Raw genomic sequence first — 21,753 nt, 5'->3', positions numbered from 1 at the left:
CGTCCATTTTTTTTCACGCTAATTGTTGTTGTTGCGGCTGCTTTATTGCCATACTGTTGCCTCCACTGAATTCGTATACGGCAGCTCACCATTTATAAATGAATATGAATGCTTATGCGAAATGACGTTCATACAACTTTCGTAGAGAGAGAAAATGATGCTGTTCACGGGGCGAAAATCGAGTTAATAAAATTAATTTTTTCACGTCGATTTTTAATCGTAATTTTATTTTTATTCACGAAAAAAACAATTTATAAACCGATTTTGTTCCGTGGAGTGTTGAAATTATCGATTTCGCATCGATAAATTGTATATTTTTTGTATCGAGAGAAAAAAAAAATTGAAACAAAGCAAGCGCTGAATAAAGTTAATGTGTGAAGAGACATTGTTGAAGCAGAAAAATACGATTCATATAGATACATTTTTCTGTCCAATATTACATACAGAAAGACTCATTTATTTTTGAAGAAATTTGAAGTGTATGTATTTTTCTGAATGCATTTTTGAAGTTACAAAAAGTAATTATAAAATGTGCGGGAAATACTGATGAAATTGTATTTCAGAAAATGAAATTAAAAAAAGACACTCAGAAAAGAAAAAAAAAAAAAGAAATTCAGAGAGACCAAAGAAAAAAAAATCACCCAACCCAAGATCAAATTGTTGTCGAAATAAATGGTAAATTAAAAGCTGTTTGGAGATGAAAAACAGAAATTATTAGTTGCGTTTTATTTAATTATGCACTAAAGTTAGAGCAAATTACGACATGAATTGCAATAAAATTAGGCTAAAAAAGTTTGAGTCATGGTTTAAATCATTATTACAAAGTCCATTCGGATTGGCGGCCATCTTTTTTTTCATTTCCTATTACTCATATATATATATATATATATACATATACACTATATTTTCTCATTTGCTGTTGCGCCATTGTTGCTGCCGTCTTCGTTCCTTCTCTTCGTTTGCCTTTCATGTGAACGCCATTAAATGAAATACCAAACAAAACAGAAAAAAATGAACAAATGTCGAGAATAATCGGAGAAAATCTTTGCTGAATGGACTGCATCGCTCCACAAAATTATTTGCATTCGATGGCAAATGATTCGAAAATCATAATGAGCATTTTAGTTTTTCCATTGGCCCATCCATTCGATGGTAAATCGAAAATTTTCTATTTGGTATTGCTAACAAAAATTTTCAATTCTATTCCAATGAATCAGAGCCAGTTGTTACGCGTAAACGAGAAAAGCTAGCAGCACGGGAACCGATGTACCATCGAATAAAATATCGAGCTAACAGTTAAACATCAAGGCGAAACAAAAATGAACACACACATACATCGAGCACAACGAGTGCATTCGTGTGTTGGTGTGCCCGTCAAATGCGAGCCGCCGTTTGTGTGGTGCTAATCAAGTGAAAACGAATGTCCGTAGTGTGTGATATGTGTGTATGTGTATGTGCGCGCTTATTTCATCATTATATCGCACTTATACATCCATGCCGCATGTGTGCTAGAGTGAAACAACCATTTTCACTTTGTGGCGTATAAACGCGAAACATCTCACCCGCCGCCGCCATTTTTAGGTCAAGTGAAGCCTGTATAAATGCTCTCTTTCTCGCTCTGGCTCCCCATATCTCTCCATTCCGATGAGTATGAATTCTCATTAAATCGACTCGGGAAAAAAAAAACTTTATTCATTGATTAGTAGCGTGTGTGTGTCTTTAGTGTTAAGCCAGCGAGTGTGTTCGCGTTTTCATTTTCATTTCGAACGAAATAAATTATTGAATTTATTTTCAACAAATCATTTTAAACATAATCACAAGAGGTAAATTTAGTGACAAAGATGCACTGAGTGAATTAGATCCAATTTGAATCGACGTCCATCGCCGACTGAGTCGGCCGTACCATTTTTTTTTTCTATTCCGTTTTTGTGTGTGTTGCGTTGAACGTAAAAGAGACATATTTTTTTTCTGCATGAGCAGTAGCAGCAGCAGCAGCACTAGTAGCCGTATTGGCAGTAACAGTGAGTTACAGTAACCGTCGTAGCGAGCGCCGCCATGTTTGGGAGTCACCGAACACTTTTTTTTATTTATTATTGACTGGCAAAACGACAATATCCATAATTAATAAGAGCGCATCGTCGAATTGCACCAGAAACGCATTTCAGTTGCATCCAATTCGGATCAATAAACGAAAAAAAGAATAAACCAATTCGGTCGTAAATTTATCTCCACAAACTCAACGGACGCGTATTTACAGAACGCAAACCAAGCCAAATACCGACAATTAGCCCACAGAAGAAAAAAAAAATCCGATAAATGCGTCGTCGTCGTCGTCGAATGAGAGAAAAAATAAAGAAGTCGTAAACGAAAAAGTGAACGGGATCTCAATTGTGTGAAAGTCAATGGTTATGACAAAGTGTGTGTATACATACTGAATACATTATTCTTCTTCTTGTGCCAATGATTAAAAAACAATGAACATTTGCACGGGTTTCGTTTGTCTCTTATTTGTCAAAGTCAGTACTGTTTACTTGTCAATAAGAAATGAAGACATTTACAATCGACGGTGCAAATAAAAGAAATTGTCTACCGACGGAGTTTGTTATTATTCCAACATTTGCTGTGAGATGAATAACAATATTTCTGTCAATTTTGTGAAAAGTGAAAAAAAATGTGTTATGTGTTGATGCCAATAATCCAAACGAAGCAAGTGCAGTTTGGTCAATTTTGTGCTCTTTCATTCATGTTTTCATCAATTTTATGTAATCAAAACTCGAATTATCTTCGTTTTTTTCTCGTCGCTTCATTGTTGAACAGCAACTGTGTTTGTTTCGTTGCATGTGCAGTAATGTCAACATTGTGATACACAAATAGATAACAACGGCAAGAGTACGGATAACCTTTCTGACTGTACACATTGCTGTACCACACCATTTTTACAACAATTTAATAATTCATCGTGATTTTATCACATCCAGTGCCAATTTATGCTAATATCAATTAGCAACTATCCTTGACAAAATGAAAATTGATGGAAAAACTGTTTCACAGTGTGTGTGTGTTTTTTTCTTCTTCCAACCGAAATATGAAAATCATTTTGATGCTCATTTACGTGTGTCAACACACAGAGAAAAAGAAACAGCAAGCACACCGTCAAAGTGCACTCCCAAATGCATTTTTAATGATTGTCTAGCATTGTTTTCGTTGCCTACTTACCATTGAATGAGACTTATTGCAAACGAAAATCTTTAGTTTATTCAAATATTCCGAAACAACATTTTCTATTCTCGCATAACTGTGGGAGGGGGGACTGTGAGTTAACTTTGGTCTCAAACTGAATTTCATCTTTTCTGCGGAAATTTATTCGTTTTTTTCTTGAATTTTTAAAAAAATTATCTCTTAAAATGAACACACAAAAAATCCGGCATTTGACGAAACTTTTTTTTCCCAATTCCAGATTTTGATGCTGTCGATTTCATCAGAACGAAGTGAGTTTTAAACAAAAACGCAATCGAACTATCATAGAAAGAACTTTGAATGTTTAATGACTTATAAATGATCTGCCTGAGCTGACCTGTATTTCAATTGATTGATTACGTCTGAATTGGTAAGCCTCTACCCCATTCCATCCTATTTGTTTCCAAACAGCAAAAAAGTGCCATTTTTCACCATCCCAGTGAACTACCAAACCGTTTCGAACAGGAAATCGAAACAAAAACCAAATCAACAACAAAAAAAATCATATCGAGAGTGACCACGGAATCAGTTTTTATTTCATATGCTTGTGACTAGTGAAACATACAAAAAAAAATGTACACAAAATGATAACATCCCAAAAATATTCGACAGCATAATCATTGTTGCTGTAGCTTCCTACTTCCGAAATTCGTTTCTATTCGTGTTTTTGATCAATGAAAAAAAGAATGATCGCGCGCGTGTGTATCAATAAGACAGAAAAAAGACTGCTCTAGAGGTCATCAAACCCATAATTTACTGTGAAGAATTTCATTTGCGTGCGAAAAAAAAATACGCGAGACGACAGCCAGCGACTCCGTTTCATTTTGTTGTTACTGTTGTTCAGTTTGTAGAAAGAATCGAATGGCATTCAAGGACGACAATTCAATACGCCCGAAATTGAACACTTGCAAGAAGAAAAAAAGATTCATTGAAAAGTGACTTTGATCTTTTTAGCGACCATATGCATGGTGCAATGAAATAGTTGCGTTTTAGCGTAATTCCAAGCGAAAAGTGAAAATAAATATCGAAAGAATGGAAATCGGGTAGTCAGTCAAGCGTCAACTACAGCGATGATGATTCGATTTATATTTAGAAAAAACGACTCGGTGCATCGATATATCCATGTGCATGAGAGAAGTGCCAAGGTTTTCAAGACTTAAAACTCTGAACCAGAAGCTTGCATTTTTCGCCGAAGGCAACACACAAAAATCAATATCCAATGGGACACTTTCTTTTTTTTCCCCCGTATCAATATGAAATATACGAGTGAGTTCGCGATCATTGTTGTTGTTGTTTTTTTTTCTCTTCGTATCTTTTTTTTTCGTCGTGCGTGCCGTACTTCAAGATATACAATTGCCGCTCTTTTAGCACCTCATTCACACTGTTCTCCGCTTGTTTTTCCAATTCTCTATATTTCTTCTTGAACGAATGTATGGATGCACACCAAGCCGCTAGCCTTTCATTTCAGTCAGTGAAAACAAAAAGTGTACAGTTTGTATCTCTCTATTAAGAGAACCACAAAATCGTGTTCGAATGGCAAAAGGTCTGAACCAGCGACAACTGAAAAAGGCGCGCGCATATGTAATTCATACACATGCAAATGCACACAATCGGCCGACGGAGCTCGTTTTCCTCTCTGTATTTTCGAATCGTTTGTCGTTCTCTTTCCCGCTGCCATATTGTTTTGCGACGATGGAGTAGAGTCGTTTCATTCACGGAATGGATTCGACGATATAAGATTTCAGTGCTTGGTACATGAATTCTCTTGCATGTGTGTGTGTGTGTGTGTGAAGCGGAGAAATCGAAGAGGCCATCATGTGCCCATGTGTATGTGTGTGTGCTGCTCATGAGTGAGTGCGTGCATGTGTGTAATGTGCTAAATAGATGTGAAATCAATGAGTTATACATGCCTCAAGCAACGACATACGTTCCGAGTACTTTCAGCTACGTGCTGTTTTCAAGTATACTTATACGCAAAGCGCGCATAACGATCATATCTGTCTGGAGCTATTTTCACCGCACAAATGAAACAAAAATAGAAAAAAAAACAAGCGAAACGACACTATACATTCACACATTGGTAGGTAAGACAGCCGTCGTGTGTCTGTCGGTTTTGCATGCAATCAGCACAACAAAACACATGCCAATTTTGCTAAAACTTGAGGTTATTTTTTCGTTTTCATGCAATTGTATTTGCGCGTGTTTTCCACTTGAACGCAATTTTTACACTTTCTTGTAGCGGGAAAATAAAGTGCGGAACAAAATTTGCATGCAGCCATTATAACCATCGATGATAACATCAACAACAGGAACAAAAATAACAACAACAACATTTGCGATAAAAGCATTTCCCTCGACTTTTACATTCCCAGTTTTTTCTTGATTGTTGTTCGAACATTCAATAAATTCAGGCGTTGCAGATGAGAAAGAAAGTATTGAAAATATGAGAAAGTGATGTGACTCGGAATTGGAATTGAACTCTCTAAATGTCATTTAGTAAAAGATGTCAGATTAACCAATAACTTACACTGAGAACATTTGCAACGAAGTGAACAATCCGTTGGCGTTTTGTCCATTCTCTTCAATTCTTTTTCTCATTCTCTAAATTTCAAGGGGCACCGACCAAGCCATTGACATTTTTCTACCTGCGATTCTTGCACGTTTCGTTCATTGTTATCGATAACAATACACATATGCTGCACTGGCTGCATACAAGTAACGTCAAGTTACTTGATACACCTATGCATTTCCAGGGAGAAGCATAGCTATGCCACATTCGATTGGCCTACTTATCGGATGCAGATGGAGAGAGATATATACATATAGCGACATTTCACCGACCAATATTTTATTACCAATTCAAGAGCGTTCGACGCATCGACGACATAAAGATATAAAAACAAAATGTGTCCAAAAAATAGTACGGAAAAAACTGACGTGGTCTTTTTGATCTATTTTATGTGTTCCGGAGCGATTGAAATGCTTGCGCACTCTGAATATGGTTGAATATCTCTCAGAATGTACCGCCGCATATCCTTCAAAACCTACGTTAATACAACAACACACATACAAATGAGATAGCGAGTGAGAGATAGAGAGAAAAAGTGAATACAAACGAACATCGGAACGAAAGCTGCGAAGTAAAATGCGCAAAATAATTACATACTATGATTGAACGTACACAAATACCAACAGAAATGCATGAAAGCCTGAATAAACAAAAAAATCGCACCAAACAAAAAAAAAACGCAAAAAAAAGTTATAAATGTAAAGTAATGGTACAGTTACGTGCTTCAAGTCAACACTCGTTCCATTCAGTTTGTGATGATAGAGAAAACAAGACGGCGACGAAGACGACGACAGCGACAGCGACGGCGACAACAACAAAAATAACATGCTAAAAACCCAAACGCAATTCAATCCAAAAACAATAGATAGCAAAAAAACACACACCGAAGCGATGAGAGAGCAGTTTCGACGACGAGACGAAAACGAACGAAAAAGACGAACGACGGTGTGTGTGTGCATGTGTATGTGTGAACCAGACATAAGAGACAAGAGCAAAATGCCTGACTTAGAAAGAGACGACAGCGTTGTGTGCATGCGGCTTCCGTTCGTGGAGTCTGAGTGAAATGGCCGAGTGAGAAATGAAGTCATAGTGTTTGGGTTTTTATTCGTTTATTGTTTATGCTCATGGAATGGCACATTGGCGTGCGTGCATGCGTGTGAGTGTGTGTGTGTGTATTGGTGGCGAATGGTGTTGAGAGCTTGTTCTCTGTATTTTTCTCTTTCCCTCGATGAAACGAATGCGTTTGGTTGCTGCTCGTCGCCTGTCAGTTCTATGTTAATCGTACTTCAGTAAACGTGTAGTGCTTCGGCTTGTATGTATGAAGCCTCGACACAGAGCAGAGTGTGTTTATTAGTGAGAAATGCTGCTTCTTGTCGTCGCTGCGTTCACACCACTACTGATGCATTGCACAAAGCAGCAAAGCAGCAGCAGCAGCAGCATCAGTCTCACCATATAACAAAGACACGAAATAAGAAGAAGAGTGCAGCACAGCGACAATTTTATGAGCGCGTCGTCTTTTGCGGCCATAATCTTTTTTCGCTTTTCCTTCACTTATACACGTAAAAGTGTCGTGGTACGAAAAAACCGTTTTTGCTGCAGTCGCTCCAACAAAATCGGATTAAAAATGATTTCGAACGACGTATTTTTGTGAAAATATCGATATAAACCATTTACAAACGCAACAAAATTGTTTACAGACCGAAATTTTGCCATAAAAAGTGTGTTTTGAGTGCAAAATCGTGCATATTGAATATTGTTTGACTAGCAAATGAAATGCCGGACACTTGAAGAGAAAAAATATTAACCTTGAAGTGATAATCAAATTCATGTTGCACTCTTTTTTTTATCTCTCTGTCTCTAGCTCGTTCGTATTTTCTGAATTCATTTTTTTTAATTGTGCAAAATCTATAGAATAATCAGTGAAAACGATCTCACCGCCAATACTGTCGGAGTGTGAATTTTTTCTTTTCGAAAATTCATTTGAGCGCACTTATGCTGTGACGAAACTGTTCATTTTTAACATTTGTGACGGCTTCGCCCAAACCAACGAAAAAAAATCCAGGGAAAAAAGTTTGGTTAAGTTACCTTTAAAAGTGCAGACAATATGCAATAGACTGATGAATTTTACAAGCTGTTCGCAATTTGAACAGAATAACTGGGTGCAATTTGAATATTTTTGTGTTTTGTTTTTGTGCGCGAAAATCGAAAATCTGTAAAGAAAAAGCAAAATGATGGAAATGTGCCATACAAAGCACCGATATAGCTAGTTGCTTTGCGAAAAACGGATTCTGTGGTCATTCTCGAAATTTCTTTGGTGAAAAAAAAATGTGGTTCAATGGTGGTGGTGGTGGTGGAGAAATGGATACGAGCATCAATATGAATTCGAGTATTACCTCGAATATTAATCCCAACATGGGATTGAATGCGAATTTCATGAACATGGTACAAAATTTCAATGCTAACAATCATGATGTATTTGATTTCAGTCTGCATTCAAGCAGTATGCAGCAAGGGACAGAATCTTCATCGGCTGCAGTTCCTGTAAGTATTATATGCCGCACAAACATGCGTGGTACCAATCAATTTTCTTCTTCTCTGGCTTCAATTCATTTTTATTTTATTTCCATGCTAATTCGAAAATATAGCAGGGCGTTCCGCCGAGACCGCTGACTGAGAAAAAGGATTTTCCGCCATCGGCACCAGCTATAATGGAGCAGAGTAAAGAAGTGACACGTACCGCTGATCCATCGCCCAGAGTTGATGGGATTTCCGATCCAGTAAACGGTTCAGTACAACCACCTGTTAATCCGCCGCCCGATCGACCGGGCCGAAATACAAATCAGTTGCACTTCCTTGCGAAAACGGTCATGAAAGATGTCTGGAAGCACAAATTCTCATGGCCATTCCAGCAACCTGTCGACGCAAAGAAATTGAATCTTCCCGATTATCATAAAATCATAAAGCAAGCAATGGATTTGGGCACGATAAAGAAGCGATTGGAGAACAATTACTACTGGAGTTCAAAAGAGTGCATTCAAGATTTCAACACAATGTTCACAAATTGTTATGTGTACAATAAACCGGGTGAAGATGTTGTCGTTATGGCACAAACACTGGAAAAGGTATTCCTTACAAAGGTGGCACTGATGCCAAAGGACGAGATTGAAATCGAGAGTCGCACATCGAATAAGAACAAGAAGAAGACGACACCGCGTGCAAGCACCGGCGCCACACCATTGCCAAGCCCGATCGGACCGACTGTAGCGGCTGTCGGCATCAATCGTGGCCGACCTGCATCATCATTGGGCTCTGTGACAACATCAACCGCACCACCAAGTGTATTAGGTAAGTAGTAAGCTCACTTCTGCAGAGAAAATGTTCCGTTTCTTACTTTGAAAATAGTCAAACACATTTTCAAATAACAAATGCAATTTGTGCATTGATTAGGTCCAAATATACCACCAATTGGCACATTGCCACCGACAACGATACCAGGAAGCACGAACACGACAACAACCGCAATGATACCGCCGATTCAACAGCAATTCGCACAGCAGAAAGGTGCCGTTCCGCCAATGGGAGGTATTCCACTGAATGCACTTGCTGCACTCCAGCAACCACAATATCAAATGAACAAAACACCACAGCCGGGATTGGATTCAGTTATGCCACCGCAACAGCCCGCTAAAATGAAGAAAGGTGTGAAAAGAAAAGCCGATACAACAACGCCAGCCAACTCATTCGAAACGTCGTATTCTCTCACCGATCCTGCGAAAAGTGCAAAAGTCGCAACACGACGGGATTCGGGACGACAGGTAAGTGGAAATTGGCGATTATTTTCCATTTCATTTCGAATGCTATATGCACAAAGCTAAATGCGACAAAACGTGTGTGGTAAGAAGAAAATCTAACATATTTCTAACGATTTCAAACAGGAAATGGCACCTTATCCACCGAGCGCTTTCCCAATGTCACCGATGACGCCGCATCAAGCCGCTACACCCAAGAACAAGGGAAAATTATCGGACGCCTTAAAAGCATGTAATGAAATCCTAAAGGAATTGTTCTCAAAGAAGCATTCAGGATACGCATGGCCGTTCTATAAGCCGGTCGATGCTGAATTGCTGGGACTGCATGACTATCACGATATCATTAAGAAACCAATGGATCTGGGCACGGTGAAAAAGAAGATGGACGATCGCGAGTACAAGAGTGCGGCCGAATTTGCCGATGATGTTCGACTGATCTTCACAAATTGTTACAAGTACAATCCGCCCGATCATGATGTCGTTATGATGGGCCGAAAATTGCAAGATGTTTTCGAAATGCGATTTGCAAACATTCCCGACCGAGACTCGCCACCCCGCAACACATCGTATCAGCGTCAAACACACAAACAACTGAATTCATCGGACGATGATTCAAGTGACGAAGGTGTCGAATCGAATTCAGATGATGAGCGAACAATGAAAATTAAAACGCTGGAAGCGCAACTGTCATTGTTACAAAATGAAATTCAAAAATTGAAAGATGAACAATCGAACAAACGAAAGACGAAGAAAAAGGTTAAAGACAAAAAGAAACCAACGGCTTCGGTAAGCATGCCAATGATGTCAACCATGCCCATCAGTCACACACCAATCAGTCATAATGCGATCGCAGCCGCTGCCAAAGCACAAAATCCAATGGCAGCCATGCAAGCGATGGGAGTGAATCCAGCCGCAATAACGCCAGCAACAACAGCCAAAGGAGCTAAGCCGAAAGGACAGCGAGCTCCGAAAGCGAACGCGGGACAGGGTCCACCAGCCAAACGAGGAAAAGCCGCCGCTGGTGGTAAGAATTTGAAGATTTTCAAAATTATTTTGATTTTTTTTGTTTGTTCGATTGATTCGCATCATAACACATATTCCAATGCACATTTTCAGCGAATGCGCCGGCTGCTGCACGTGGTGCAAATAAGAAGAAACCAACAGTGCCGACAACCAACTTCGATTCGGAAGAAGAGGACACTGCTAAACCAATGTCATATGATGAGAAACGCCAACTGTCATTGGACATCAATAAACTACCGGGTGAATATCAATTGCCAATTTTCCATTTTAGTTGACACTTTGCTTTGATAGCCTTGGATTTTAATTTTTAATTTTTTATGTTTTTCTCCCCTGACTTTGTTTTTTCTCTGCAACTATTCTCATTTTGCAGGCGACAAACTTGGTCGAGTTGTTCATATCATACAGAATCGTGAGCCATCACTTCGTGATTCCAATCCCGATGAAATCGAAATTGATTTCGAAACCCTGAAACCGTCTACACTTCGTGAACTGGAGAGCTATGTTGCCACATGTCTTCGTAAAAAAACTCGTAAGACTTACTGTAAGTTCCCAATAGACACACACTGCTAAAACGGAAAAATAATGATGATGAAAAAAAAACAACAAGAGAAACAAATCGAAAACCGATCTAGAATGGAAAATAAAATCCACCATTTGATCGTGTAACCACTCATAAATAGAAATCACATAATTTACGCACACCTTAACACTTTATCGTACCTTTTTCGGAGCTAGACAAGTGACGTTTTCTTTTTTGTTTTTGTTTTATCCACCCAGTTTGCATAAAATATGCTTGCTACACAAAATTTACACTGTAAATACAACATATTGGCTTTTCCTCACCACGTCACCTGCCCACCTTCACTTGCACTCTATTCTCAAGCACTCAAAAGCAATTATTTTAGCTTAAAATTTCGATCAGGAAAGAAATTACCTGATATTGCTTGAACGTGTCCAAATGGATCACAAATTCAATTCTCTCTCAGGTTTGAAAATATCGGGGAGAGCAATTTGTGATTTGTTTGAAACGTTATACCTTTTACGAACCGTGCATTCGAAATTCTGTAAATAACCCGTTACGTCGTGTGTGCAAATGAGCGGCATGGTGCTTTTACTCTAGCTCTAGAATCTAACAAAAAGCCAACGTACGTGTACAGAAAATGGCGAATAAGTGATTTAAGCGATCAATCTAATAAAAGCAAAAAAAAAATTAGTAGTGTCTGTGTTAATTGGATGAACTGAGCATCAACCTATTTGATTTATTTTAATTTTTCTTTCTTTATTTGTATCTGTCGATTTCTTTTCCTATTTATTTTGTTTGTTGTCTTTGTAATTGTTTTATGAATGACTTTTTATGTGGAAAACAAATATTTTTCGTTTATTTCTGTTAAAATTTTACAACAAAAAATTCCATTGCATGTTTTAATCACTTTACGTTGCACCATATTTTTTGAGTTGTCACTTTTTCATTCCTTTTCGGCGATGATTTTTCCATCTAATGACTTGATACCTCAGATGTAGAACGAAAAAAAAATATTTGTTTTCATTTTCAAAGTGTTTCTATAAATTAAGACACCGTTATTCTATTCTATCGAACAAATGAAACTATCTGTTTGTTGTGGTCGCAACATTAGATTTGGTATTGATTTTGGTATAATTTTATTTCTTCTGGCCGATACAGATAAGAAGGTGTCTGGCAAATCAAAGGATGAGCAAATGGCTGAAAAGAAGCAAGAGCTTGAAAAGCGACTACAGGATGTGACTGGTCAATTGGGCTCAGCTAAAAAGGCTGCAAAGAAAGGTAAGTTTAAGTCAAATGTTTTGATTCATTGTGCAATTAAATTGAGATATCACCAAATTGTTCAATACAGAATCAATTATAGGCTTAAAAATCAATCAAACCCATTTTACACTGTTATCCTTATCCGTATCCATTTTACTCTTTCATTTTTTGACTCACAAACATCATTTGACCGCAATTTGTGTTCATTTTTTCTCTCCTCTCGTTTCAGTTGAGGATGCAGCTGCTGGCAAACTCGATGCAGTTGTACCACCTGCTGGTCATCTGTCATCAAGTTCAAGTTCAAGTGATTCATCGTCGTCTAGTTCCAGCGATAGTAGTTCAAGCGATTCGAGTGACAGTGAAGCAGGTTAGGAATTAAACTAAATTTTGTTTTGTATTTACAAAACAAACAGAAACGATATGAAATATTCAAAATGTTTGCAGAAAAAAAAAGATTAGTTGATTCATTTGATTTACGATAGAAATGTGTTTAGCATCTCATCAGATAAATGTTTGATTATGTAATAAAACTAAATTCTTTTTAAAACAAAACAAACAAAAAATATACCGAATCAAACGAATACAATCTGTGGGATTGAAAGTGGATCGAAATTGAATCGATTCGCTTTCATTTCCGGATGGAAGCCATCGAAAATGTAGCGAGAATATGAACAGTGCCTAATAGGCGTTCGAAATCTATTTTCCCACATCGATTCCAACATTTCAAATAAAACTGTAGAAAAAGAAATGAATTACACCGAAAAGAAACCAATAGCCGATGAATGCGTGTCAATACTGTATTCTTCTTGCTCTATTCCCAATTGTACATATGATTCGATCAAATAGAATCCCAATCGTTTTATTTTTTAACGCTTTTTTTATACATTTTCTGATGTATTTATTTGATTTTGGATTCGCCAAGTGAATCCGAACATCATTCCTCTTTCAGAGGAAGTAAAAGACATTTAATTTTATTTAAATTGTTCTAAAGCTAAAACACGGCATTCATCGTATTCGTGAAGAGAAAAAAAAATAAACGTTTCATTTTATCACCTCTTTCTTCTTTATTTATCGGCTTGAGCAAAATAAACCATTTCTCTTTCGCTAATTTTCTTCAACGATTTATACGATAGCAAAAAGAATAGAGAAATTTGTTTAATTTTATAATGTAATCAATAATTGTTCTCGATTAGATGTAGAATATTTGAAAATCGGGTCACGAATGCCATAAAAGAGAAAAACAAAATGTTTATTGTGGCCGATGCAACTAAATCTAAATGTGAGCTTGAATCGTACAAAACACATCGATTTCGATTTTGGATTTTTGCGATAAATTTTGTAAAAATTCTTCTCGGAAATGTGCCATAAGTCATTCTAATCATTTCCAATGGCTCACACACTCACAACAAAAAATGAAAACACATAAAACAAGCAAAAAAAAAAAAATTTCGATGCAATATCCCTCAAATCGCAATTAATCTTTTCTAATAATTTAGGCGTTGCATTTAAAGCGAAACACTGTGTTCTTGGCAATTTTTTCGTCGACCCGATTCACTGTATATACCCAAAAAATATGGCTACAGATAGAAACAAAAAGAAAACACACGAATCATAAAGTACGTATTTGTTTGGTTTATGTACGTTTTAAGCAGGTGAACATGGTTTCGGCTTACAGTCTTTGTTTTTTTTTATTACGAAAATAAGCTTCCTTGAACTTATCCAACAAAGAACAACATCTGATTCTTTGCTTTGATTCGTTCAACCCCAAACAAAATGAAACAAAAAGAAAATCATTGTATTCTGTGCGATTCCATTAGTTTGTGAATCAAATGAAATCACTTGTTTTTTATAAAAAAGAAGAAAATTGTACAAAAAAAATCAAAGAAATATAGGTTTATGGTATCTTCTGGTAATGAAAAGTAAATGTGTGCATGGGGGCAGCCAACACGACATCCATTCAATTTGCTTTATTTATTTCTTAATCTCGATCTGAATGAAGAAAGGCCTGAATTTTGTTGTTGCAATCTAAATCAAGTTTTCCCAACGTTCGACATATCTTTATTTTCCCTTCTTATTCTCTTTTGAATTCAACTGGACACCATCAACAAACCAAGTTAAAGCCACTAAAACAAACGGAAACAATTTCACAACCATTTTTATTCAAGTTGTTGATAGAAGAAAAAAAAAAACACAACAGTTCGCGTGACCTGAATACAGTCAATTTGTTTAATTTTTGGTTTTGTTATGTGATAAATAGCAATTATAGACAGACACAAATAATGATCTTCCCCATTCATTTGAACGATTGAATATTTTAATAGAGATGTTCGAATATTCATCGATGTGAATTTAAATGATTATATCGTATTACATTTCATAATCGTGGAAAATTCGCCTAATTAAAAATTGCCATCTAACACCAATTAAAAAACAAACAAACGAACAAAAAAAAATGACAGTTATTATGTGTAATCCACCTGAAAACCACTGACGAGCTCGCGTGCTCGCAATCAAATGCGCCATTGGATAGTGCCAAAAGAGCCGATGGAACATTCAATTTGTAGGATCTTCAATCATTCAAGTGAACATTTAGTTTAACTAGAAGAAGAAAAAAAAACATCAACTGCTTAATTAAACAAACGAAAACTAGCGAAATTCAAAGACACAAGTGCAATGCGCGTGGAACATTAACACAACATCGATTACTCAAAATTTACAACCCGAAAACTCTCTCGAAACACTTTGGAACACACATACACAAGCTAAAGCCGTATTATACCGCCTTTGAATAGACACATTTTGGAGCGCCAAGGAAATGTCCAAGTCTGTGGTATTATTTACACGCATAGTTAAAGTATAACCAATCTTTTTCTTTAGGATTATGATCATAGTTGAGTTCATTTTTCTATCAATTTTGTTGTTGTTGTTCATCATAGTATTTTAACCTACTCGCAAAAAAAAAAACAAAAACAAATGAAACAAAAATTGCAGACAATGTGTAAAAACGAAACGGAGAAACTGGAGCACACAACGAGCTATTAAAATTGCTACCAATTATTTCTATTTCTCGTGTGTTGATCTCATCATAACACACCACACTCAAGTTCGGCATATTGTATGCAAGAATAGCACAAAAACCGAAACGAAAATTGCTCTCGCACATTCAAAATTGCATGCATAACTTCCGGTTTGTGCCCATGACGCGTGCCAAACAGTATTCGTCACTGCGCGCGGGACTGCATCACTGTTTTCGGTTAGTTTACTATCTCAAAGATTCTAAACTCGTAGCAAATAGACATGAGAATGCAAACACACACACACAGATCAGCTCAGTTTTGGTGATTCTACCTTTTGGAATTCAAGCGATAATGATCAAGTAATACGATATAAAGTTTGTAGATGATTTGTTGAATTGAAAAAAAGAAGAAAAAACAATTTGAAAAACAGAAAACCAATTCCAATTCCATCGGCAAATTCCACTCATTGACCGAGAATCGATCGAGTCGGCCCGGTCACATTGACTATTTTTGACTTAAACGTGGATCAATACATTGCATGCGCAATAACAGAAAACAGGACTTGAGCTATTCTAATTGAACCGTTTTTTTAGTGACGCCACAATCCGAATGCAAGGTGTGCGTCAAATCATGATTTTGAAAATTCATGGTGTGAATTGCTAGCTAGCAATTTCAAATCAAATTGAAACCGGACAAAGTAACAAAAGCAAATTTTAAGGCGCGGCTGTCGGCTTTCCCCTTTACACATTGTTTGCACAAGAAAAAGAAAAAAAACATTCACTAGGACATTCAATCGAACCAGGACAAAATATTTCTTTCTTTTTTCAAATAATAGCATTTACATTGCGATTCAGCAATTAGATAAAACAAACGAAAATTGCCTACATCGATACGAATGATTATCCGATGCACGAAAGTATATTCGCATTTGAATTTGCAAAAATAGCCTAAATCAGGAGACAACACATACAAACAAACAATTAATAAAAGAAAAATTACACGAATCACAAATGCGAGCACATTATTGTTCATTTTAATCAAATTAGTAGACAAAACAACATTTAATTTTAAGCCTATTTTATAGCAAATCAAAAACAAAAATAATAAAAAAAACACACACACACACATTTTTAAATAGTTACAATTTCACTCACAATCAACAATTGAAACAACAACAACAAAAAATCAATACACATGCTATGGAATAATTAACGAAAAGAAAATAGACGTAATGAAGCAAAAAATAAGTTGTGTTTAAATAAAAAGAAAATCCAGCAGATGGTAAACAAAGCGTAGATACTACAGTCAAATGTATTACAATGATCGATAAGAATCACGTTAGCGTTTTTTTTAATTATTATTTTATTTGTATCTCGTGTAAATTTCTTCTTTGTTTATTTCTTATTTCTCTTCTTTAACGTAAAAACTAATTTAGGGTTAAAATGAAGAAAAAAGAATCGCAAATGGTAAAAAGAGAGAGAGAGAGAGAAAGGGAGAATAGATCTAACGAAAATTCATTTTGTTCTGTCCATTTGTTTTATGTTCGATGTTTGAAAATATTGGTCAGTTTTAAAAGGATATGAAGAAAATGAATTAAAAACAATACACATATTCATTTTGGAACAAACGTATGAACAAGAAATGAAATGCGTCAAAAAAACACGATCCATTATTTAGTTTGTGCAGATAGAAAATCGTTTAGACGTCATTTACGGTTGATTATGGTCGCTGCGGTGGTTTTTGTGTGTATACTCACAACGGTGTCTATATTTTATATGTTTCAATGTAACAAGAATAACGGTCATCATTTTGGCATCATGTAAATCTCGAATTGTTGACCGAGTCTCTATTAAACCGTGAGTTAAATACGTTAGTAAGCCACTGCTGAGATCATGACATCAATTGTTAGTATTTAATTGTCATAAATATGATACAATAAATTGAAATATGTATGTATTTATATGTATTATTAATATTTCGATAACGTTTTGTAGTGTGTCCGATACAGAGAAAAAAAACTAAAGAAATTTCACGAAAATTACAACAATAAAAAAAACCACAAAAAAATATTATTATGCGGAAAAAAATAGAAAGATTGACATTAAAAAAATGCGAAAATTATTCGTCTAAAATTAAGAAACAAACAAACAAACAAACACACACACACACATACATGCATGAGGAACAATGAGAGCAGATTAAAATATTTACATTAGAAATTTTTCCGTTTGTTCTAGTTGTGTAAGCTTAAGTGCGCAAAATTTTCATTATGGACCGACAACAACAAAATATGCAAACTTCTCAAAGCCTCCAAATGAAATTTGTTTGATTTTTAGTTTAAGTGGACAGAAAACAAAAATCTAATATCGAATAAAGCGAAAACTTTATGACAAATTGATTTACATTCACCTTTTGAATTGACTGATCACAAAAACCACACACACATTCGTTTTTACTTTCATTTTGGCATGAGATAAATTGTTAGATTTACCTCAGCACCTCAAAAAAGATTGCATTGACACACAACAACAACAATTACAAAAACTTATATAAACATGGAATAGAAATAAAAGCAAATATCAAAATAAAAATTTGACGAAGAAATGACCAATAAAATATGGCTTTTTGATTTATGGCGTTGGTATCAAGATTGCAACATTGTCAACATCTCAGGCTCTTTCTTCTTTCTTCTTCCTTCTCTTTATTATGTTTTGTTTTCCGTTTTGGGGTTTTGTTTTGCAAAAAGAAGGAGAAAATACATGAAATGTATGGATGGATATGCTTGGTTGCCCACACAGAAAGAGAGAGAATGACACATACACACATTTACAGTTCGATTTAGTGAAGATCATATCGTGTAGCTATGATGAAAATTTCACATGAAAACTTGATTTGATCTGATGTAGGTTCGACGACGAGGACACCGCGAAAGAAGAAACCGAAAGATTCGCCATCACCTGCAAATCGACCGGTAAGTTGGAGTTTTTAGCTCTGATTTGTTTCCTCTTTTCGCTAGAAGTCATTCTGCGAAGATTGAAACCATGCGAACAATGATACAATTTACCAAACAAATGATGTATTTGCAGGGCCCTTTACCCAATCTGCCATCAGCGAACAAACTCACATTACTGAATACACCAAATCTGTCGAATGCTCCTGGATTCGCAACGGTAATTTGATTTTCGGTTTCTTTTTTTTACATAAATAGTCAAGTCAAGTCATGACGAGTTTCTCTCTATGAATGGTCGAAACATCTTATTCGTTTCATTGACATATCGCGAGTTACGTTGTTAAATTTAAAACGAAACGTTCTTCATTGTACTCTATTTCAAATCATTTAAACAAACAATTTTCTCGAATACAGTCAACACCACAACCGCCACCAAATCAAGTGCAACATACTCAATCAGCGTTACCACCAATGCCATCATTAGTAAATAGTCTGCTGCCCCAACCACAGCAACAACCGCAACCGCAACCGCAGCTGTCGCAACAACCAGCCCAAACGCTGAAAACGTCACTGTCGCAACCGCCACAAAATATGGTGCAAAATCAGAACACATTGAATAATAATGACATGAACCAGGCGTTCTCCACACAACCAATGAATCCCAATATGAATCTTAGCAATATGCTAGGTATCTATCAAACAGTGTCCAATAATTTTTTACTAGGCATTTGCTTATGAATATGATTTCTAACTGATTTTAGACAACAAAAACCACGGATTGCCATCTTTAAATCCAATGATGCCACCAATGAATTCGATGAGCGATAAATCGGTCTTGAATATGCTGCCAAATTTCGATGATCCAGTCGAACAATCGTTGGCCTCCCTTGAACAAACGTTAGGATGTAAGTTTTCAAATTTGTCATCGAACGAATTGAAATGGAATTTATTGATTGAAAATGTCTCAAATTCAAATGTTTTCAGGTTTTGATAATCCACATAACAATGGCTTCAACTTGGATTCAACGCTAAATAATTTGAATGGAATGACCAACGTTCCGTCATCCGTATCAAATAACAGTATGATGATGGGATTGCCATCGTTATCACAATCGAACACCTTGCCACCGGTTACATCGGATTCAATATCAACATCGTCGGACCAACGTGGTATATATGATTCCTTTTTTCATACAGTTTCCAAACTGATCGTTTATAACACGCGCCTAATTTAAATCGATCAATTGTTTAGGTTTTATGCCAGGTTTGACAACATCATCCGGAAATATGCCACCGCTCCAAATGAACAATTCTGTGAATGCAACAGCACCAATCAACAGCAATAATAGTAATAATAGTATGAATAGCTCAATGCAATCGACTGGCAACGGAGTGACAACACCAAATTTAGGTGTGGGTGCATTCCGGCCGAAGCCCATCGAAGAGCTGTTGATGCCCCAACATGACAAGAAAAGTACTCCACCACCAGCGTTACCACCGCAAATGCCGATGAGTGATCAAAAACCGAATTTGGCAAATGCATTTAACAAGAGCATGGATCCAGCCATAAAAAATACAATCGCAAGGTGGGTATTCAAACATTATCCGAGATGTTGCACGAATGCATTTTATAACCATGCACATATGAATCTTATTGTCTTTAGCTCATGGTCATCGCTAGCGGCAGCTGGTTCACCACAAAGCACACCGACATCCAGTAAGCCGAAACCCACGCCGGTCATGGATTCATTCCAGCAGTTCAAAAACAGAGCCAAAGAGAAAGCCGATCGACAAAAGCTACTTGAGCAACAAGAGATGAAACAACGCAGTCACAAAGAGGCCGCTGAGAAGCGACAACAAGAGCAACAGAAGAAGAGAGAAGAAATTGACCGGTAAGATGAAATGGACTAGTCATTCCAAAGAAGAAGAAAAAAACATTTATTTACTGGAAAATTTTCTCATTCAGGAGGCAACCGTTGGATCAGATACTGGGGCGTGATGATTTGAAAGCATCGCCACAGGGAAGTGGTTCACCAGGAACGCCGTCGGCTAATGATCGGGCAGCTGCAAAACGAGCCGAGCTAAGGCGACAGGAACAAGAGCGTCGACGACGAGAGGCGGTTAGTAGATTATTTTTCAACATTCTTATACCGATACATGCACTTGGATCGGACCATTTCAATTGTGAAATTTAAAATTAAATCGTATCTATTTCATTTTGTGTTGACAGTTGGCGGGTCAAATTGACATGAACATGCAAAGCGAAATGATGGCAGCTTTCGAAGAGTCGTTAGAGCGTGGTGGTCGATAAAAACCGATTGGGATTGCATAAATTGAAGGTGAACAGCAAGAGTCAGTTTGCTTTCGTTTCAAATGGACACCAGATAAAACCCACGAAACACCGAGTTTGATTTAGATTTTATGGAATTTATTATAATGAGATGAACATATTAATCAACCAACTGTATATGTACAGATAAGGATACATAGGAAAATAAGTATAAATGGATTAGAAAGAAAGAAAGAAAAACCAGTCGAAACAACGGTTTTCAGTTTCAAATTTAGTTTGAAAGTAATGAACACATGTTAAGAATATAAACTAAATTCAAAAGCAAATGTCTCTTATTCATATTCTGTCTACAAAATAGTAAAAAAAGAAACCGCATAATGATAAGCATTAAACATTTCTACCCAATCATTTCAACCCATTTTACTCATTCGTACGCAGATGTTTGCAACAACCAACTCCGTTTTGTTGCATCATTTGTTATTTCTCTTTGGTTTGATTTCGGTCACAACTTTTGTTTCTAGCACAGAAATTGTTACAAGAAACCAGCATAGATCTTACGTCTATTTGAAACTGATTAAATTCATGAATAATGCATAAAAATGTAGCGTGTTGCTAACGAAGTGAAAAGAAAGAAAAATTTAAAGAAGAATTTAAATGCTACAAAGGAAATGTAAGCGTATATGACAAAATAAACTCACATAATAATATTTGTAGATTATTCTTCAGTATTTTATGATTAATTATTCGTTTTTTATTCAATAAAAAGAATTGAATATGAATGTAACGAATGATTAACTAAACCAATTTTTAAATTAGACAAATAAACGGATATGAAACAGAAAATTAATTTTCCTTCTTACTATTTAGTTCATTCTTTATTTTGTATTTTAATGTGTACAAAATTCAAAGTTAAGAGCTTGTTTTTGTTTTTTTTTATTCTTTCAAACATTCGATTTGTTATTTATTATCGTTATTAATTTTCTTTAATCTTATCGAATAGATTTAAATTCAAACTTTTTTTTAATTCTGCAATCGTTCGAATATGATTACAAAAAAAAACGGTTCTTTCTTCTTT

General features: G+C 36.2%; 1 protein-coding gene across 33 annotated transcripts; it reads left to right on the top strand.

The window, feature by feature from the left end:
- On the top strand, positions 1-21,086 carry LOC129572061 (bromodomain-containing protein 3-like). Of its 33 annotated transcripts, none has more exons than XM_055452082.1 (20): positions 1,719-2,762; positions 2,847-3,054; positions 3,458-3,607; positions 8,293-8,347; positions 8,452-9,151; positions 9,254-9,621; positions 9,742-10,639; positions 10,732-10,878; positions 11,009-11,179; positions 12,320-12,439; positions 12,651-12,788; positions 18,345-18,409; positions 18,525-18,608; positions 18,803-19,076; positions 19,150-19,293; positions 19,373-19,558; positions 19,641-19,974; positions 20,053-20,280; positions 20,355-20,508; positions 20,619-21,086. In XM_055452082.1, exons 4-20 carry the CDS (start codon positions 8,309-8,311, stop codon positions 20,697-20,699), a joined length of 4,131 nt encoding a protein of 1,376 aa, XP_055308057.1. In that variant the 5' UTR covers positions 1,719-2,762; positions 2,847-3,054; positions 3,458-3,607; positions 8,293-8,308; the 3' UTR covers positions 20,700-21,086. The 33 variants fall into 33 exon arrangements, with proteins under 33 accessions (XP_055308074.1, XP_055307981.1, XP_055308091.1 ...); XM_055452169.1 differs by having other exon boundaries at positions 1,727-2,762; positions 2,847-3,052; positions 11,009-11,167; XM_055452187.1 differs by having other exon boundaries at positions 2,012-2,762; positions 2,847-2,889; positions 11,009-11,167.
- The last annotated feature ends 667 nt before the right edge of the window (positions 21,087-21,753 follow it).

Source organism: Sitodiplosis mosellana, unplaced genomic scaffold, assembly GCF_009176505.1.
Source record: "Sitodiplosis mosellana isolate CC-2019 unplaced genomic scaffold, AAFC_SMos_1.0 Smas_scaffold_1, whole genome shotgun sequence".
Lineage (NCBI taxonomy): Eukaryota > Metazoa > Arthropoda > Insecta > Diptera > Cecidomyiidae > Sitodiplosis > Sitodiplosis mosellana.
Note: the sequence above shows the minus strand (reverse complement) of the source record. Positions and strands in the feature narration are given on the sequence as shown.

Coding starts and splice junctions, on each gene's coding strand:
- LOC129572061 (XM_055451985.1), top strand. CDS start 8,132: ATGTGGTTCAATGGTGGTGGTGGTGGTGGAGAAATGGATACGAGCATC. Junction 12,789..18,344: donor TTCGAGTGACAGTGAAGCAG/GTTAGGAATTAA, acceptor GATCTGATGTAG/GTTCGACGACGAGGACACCG. Junction 19,077..19,149: donor GAATCTTAGCAATATGCTAG/GTATCTATCAAA, acceptor AACTGATTTTAG/ACAACAAAAACCACGGATTG.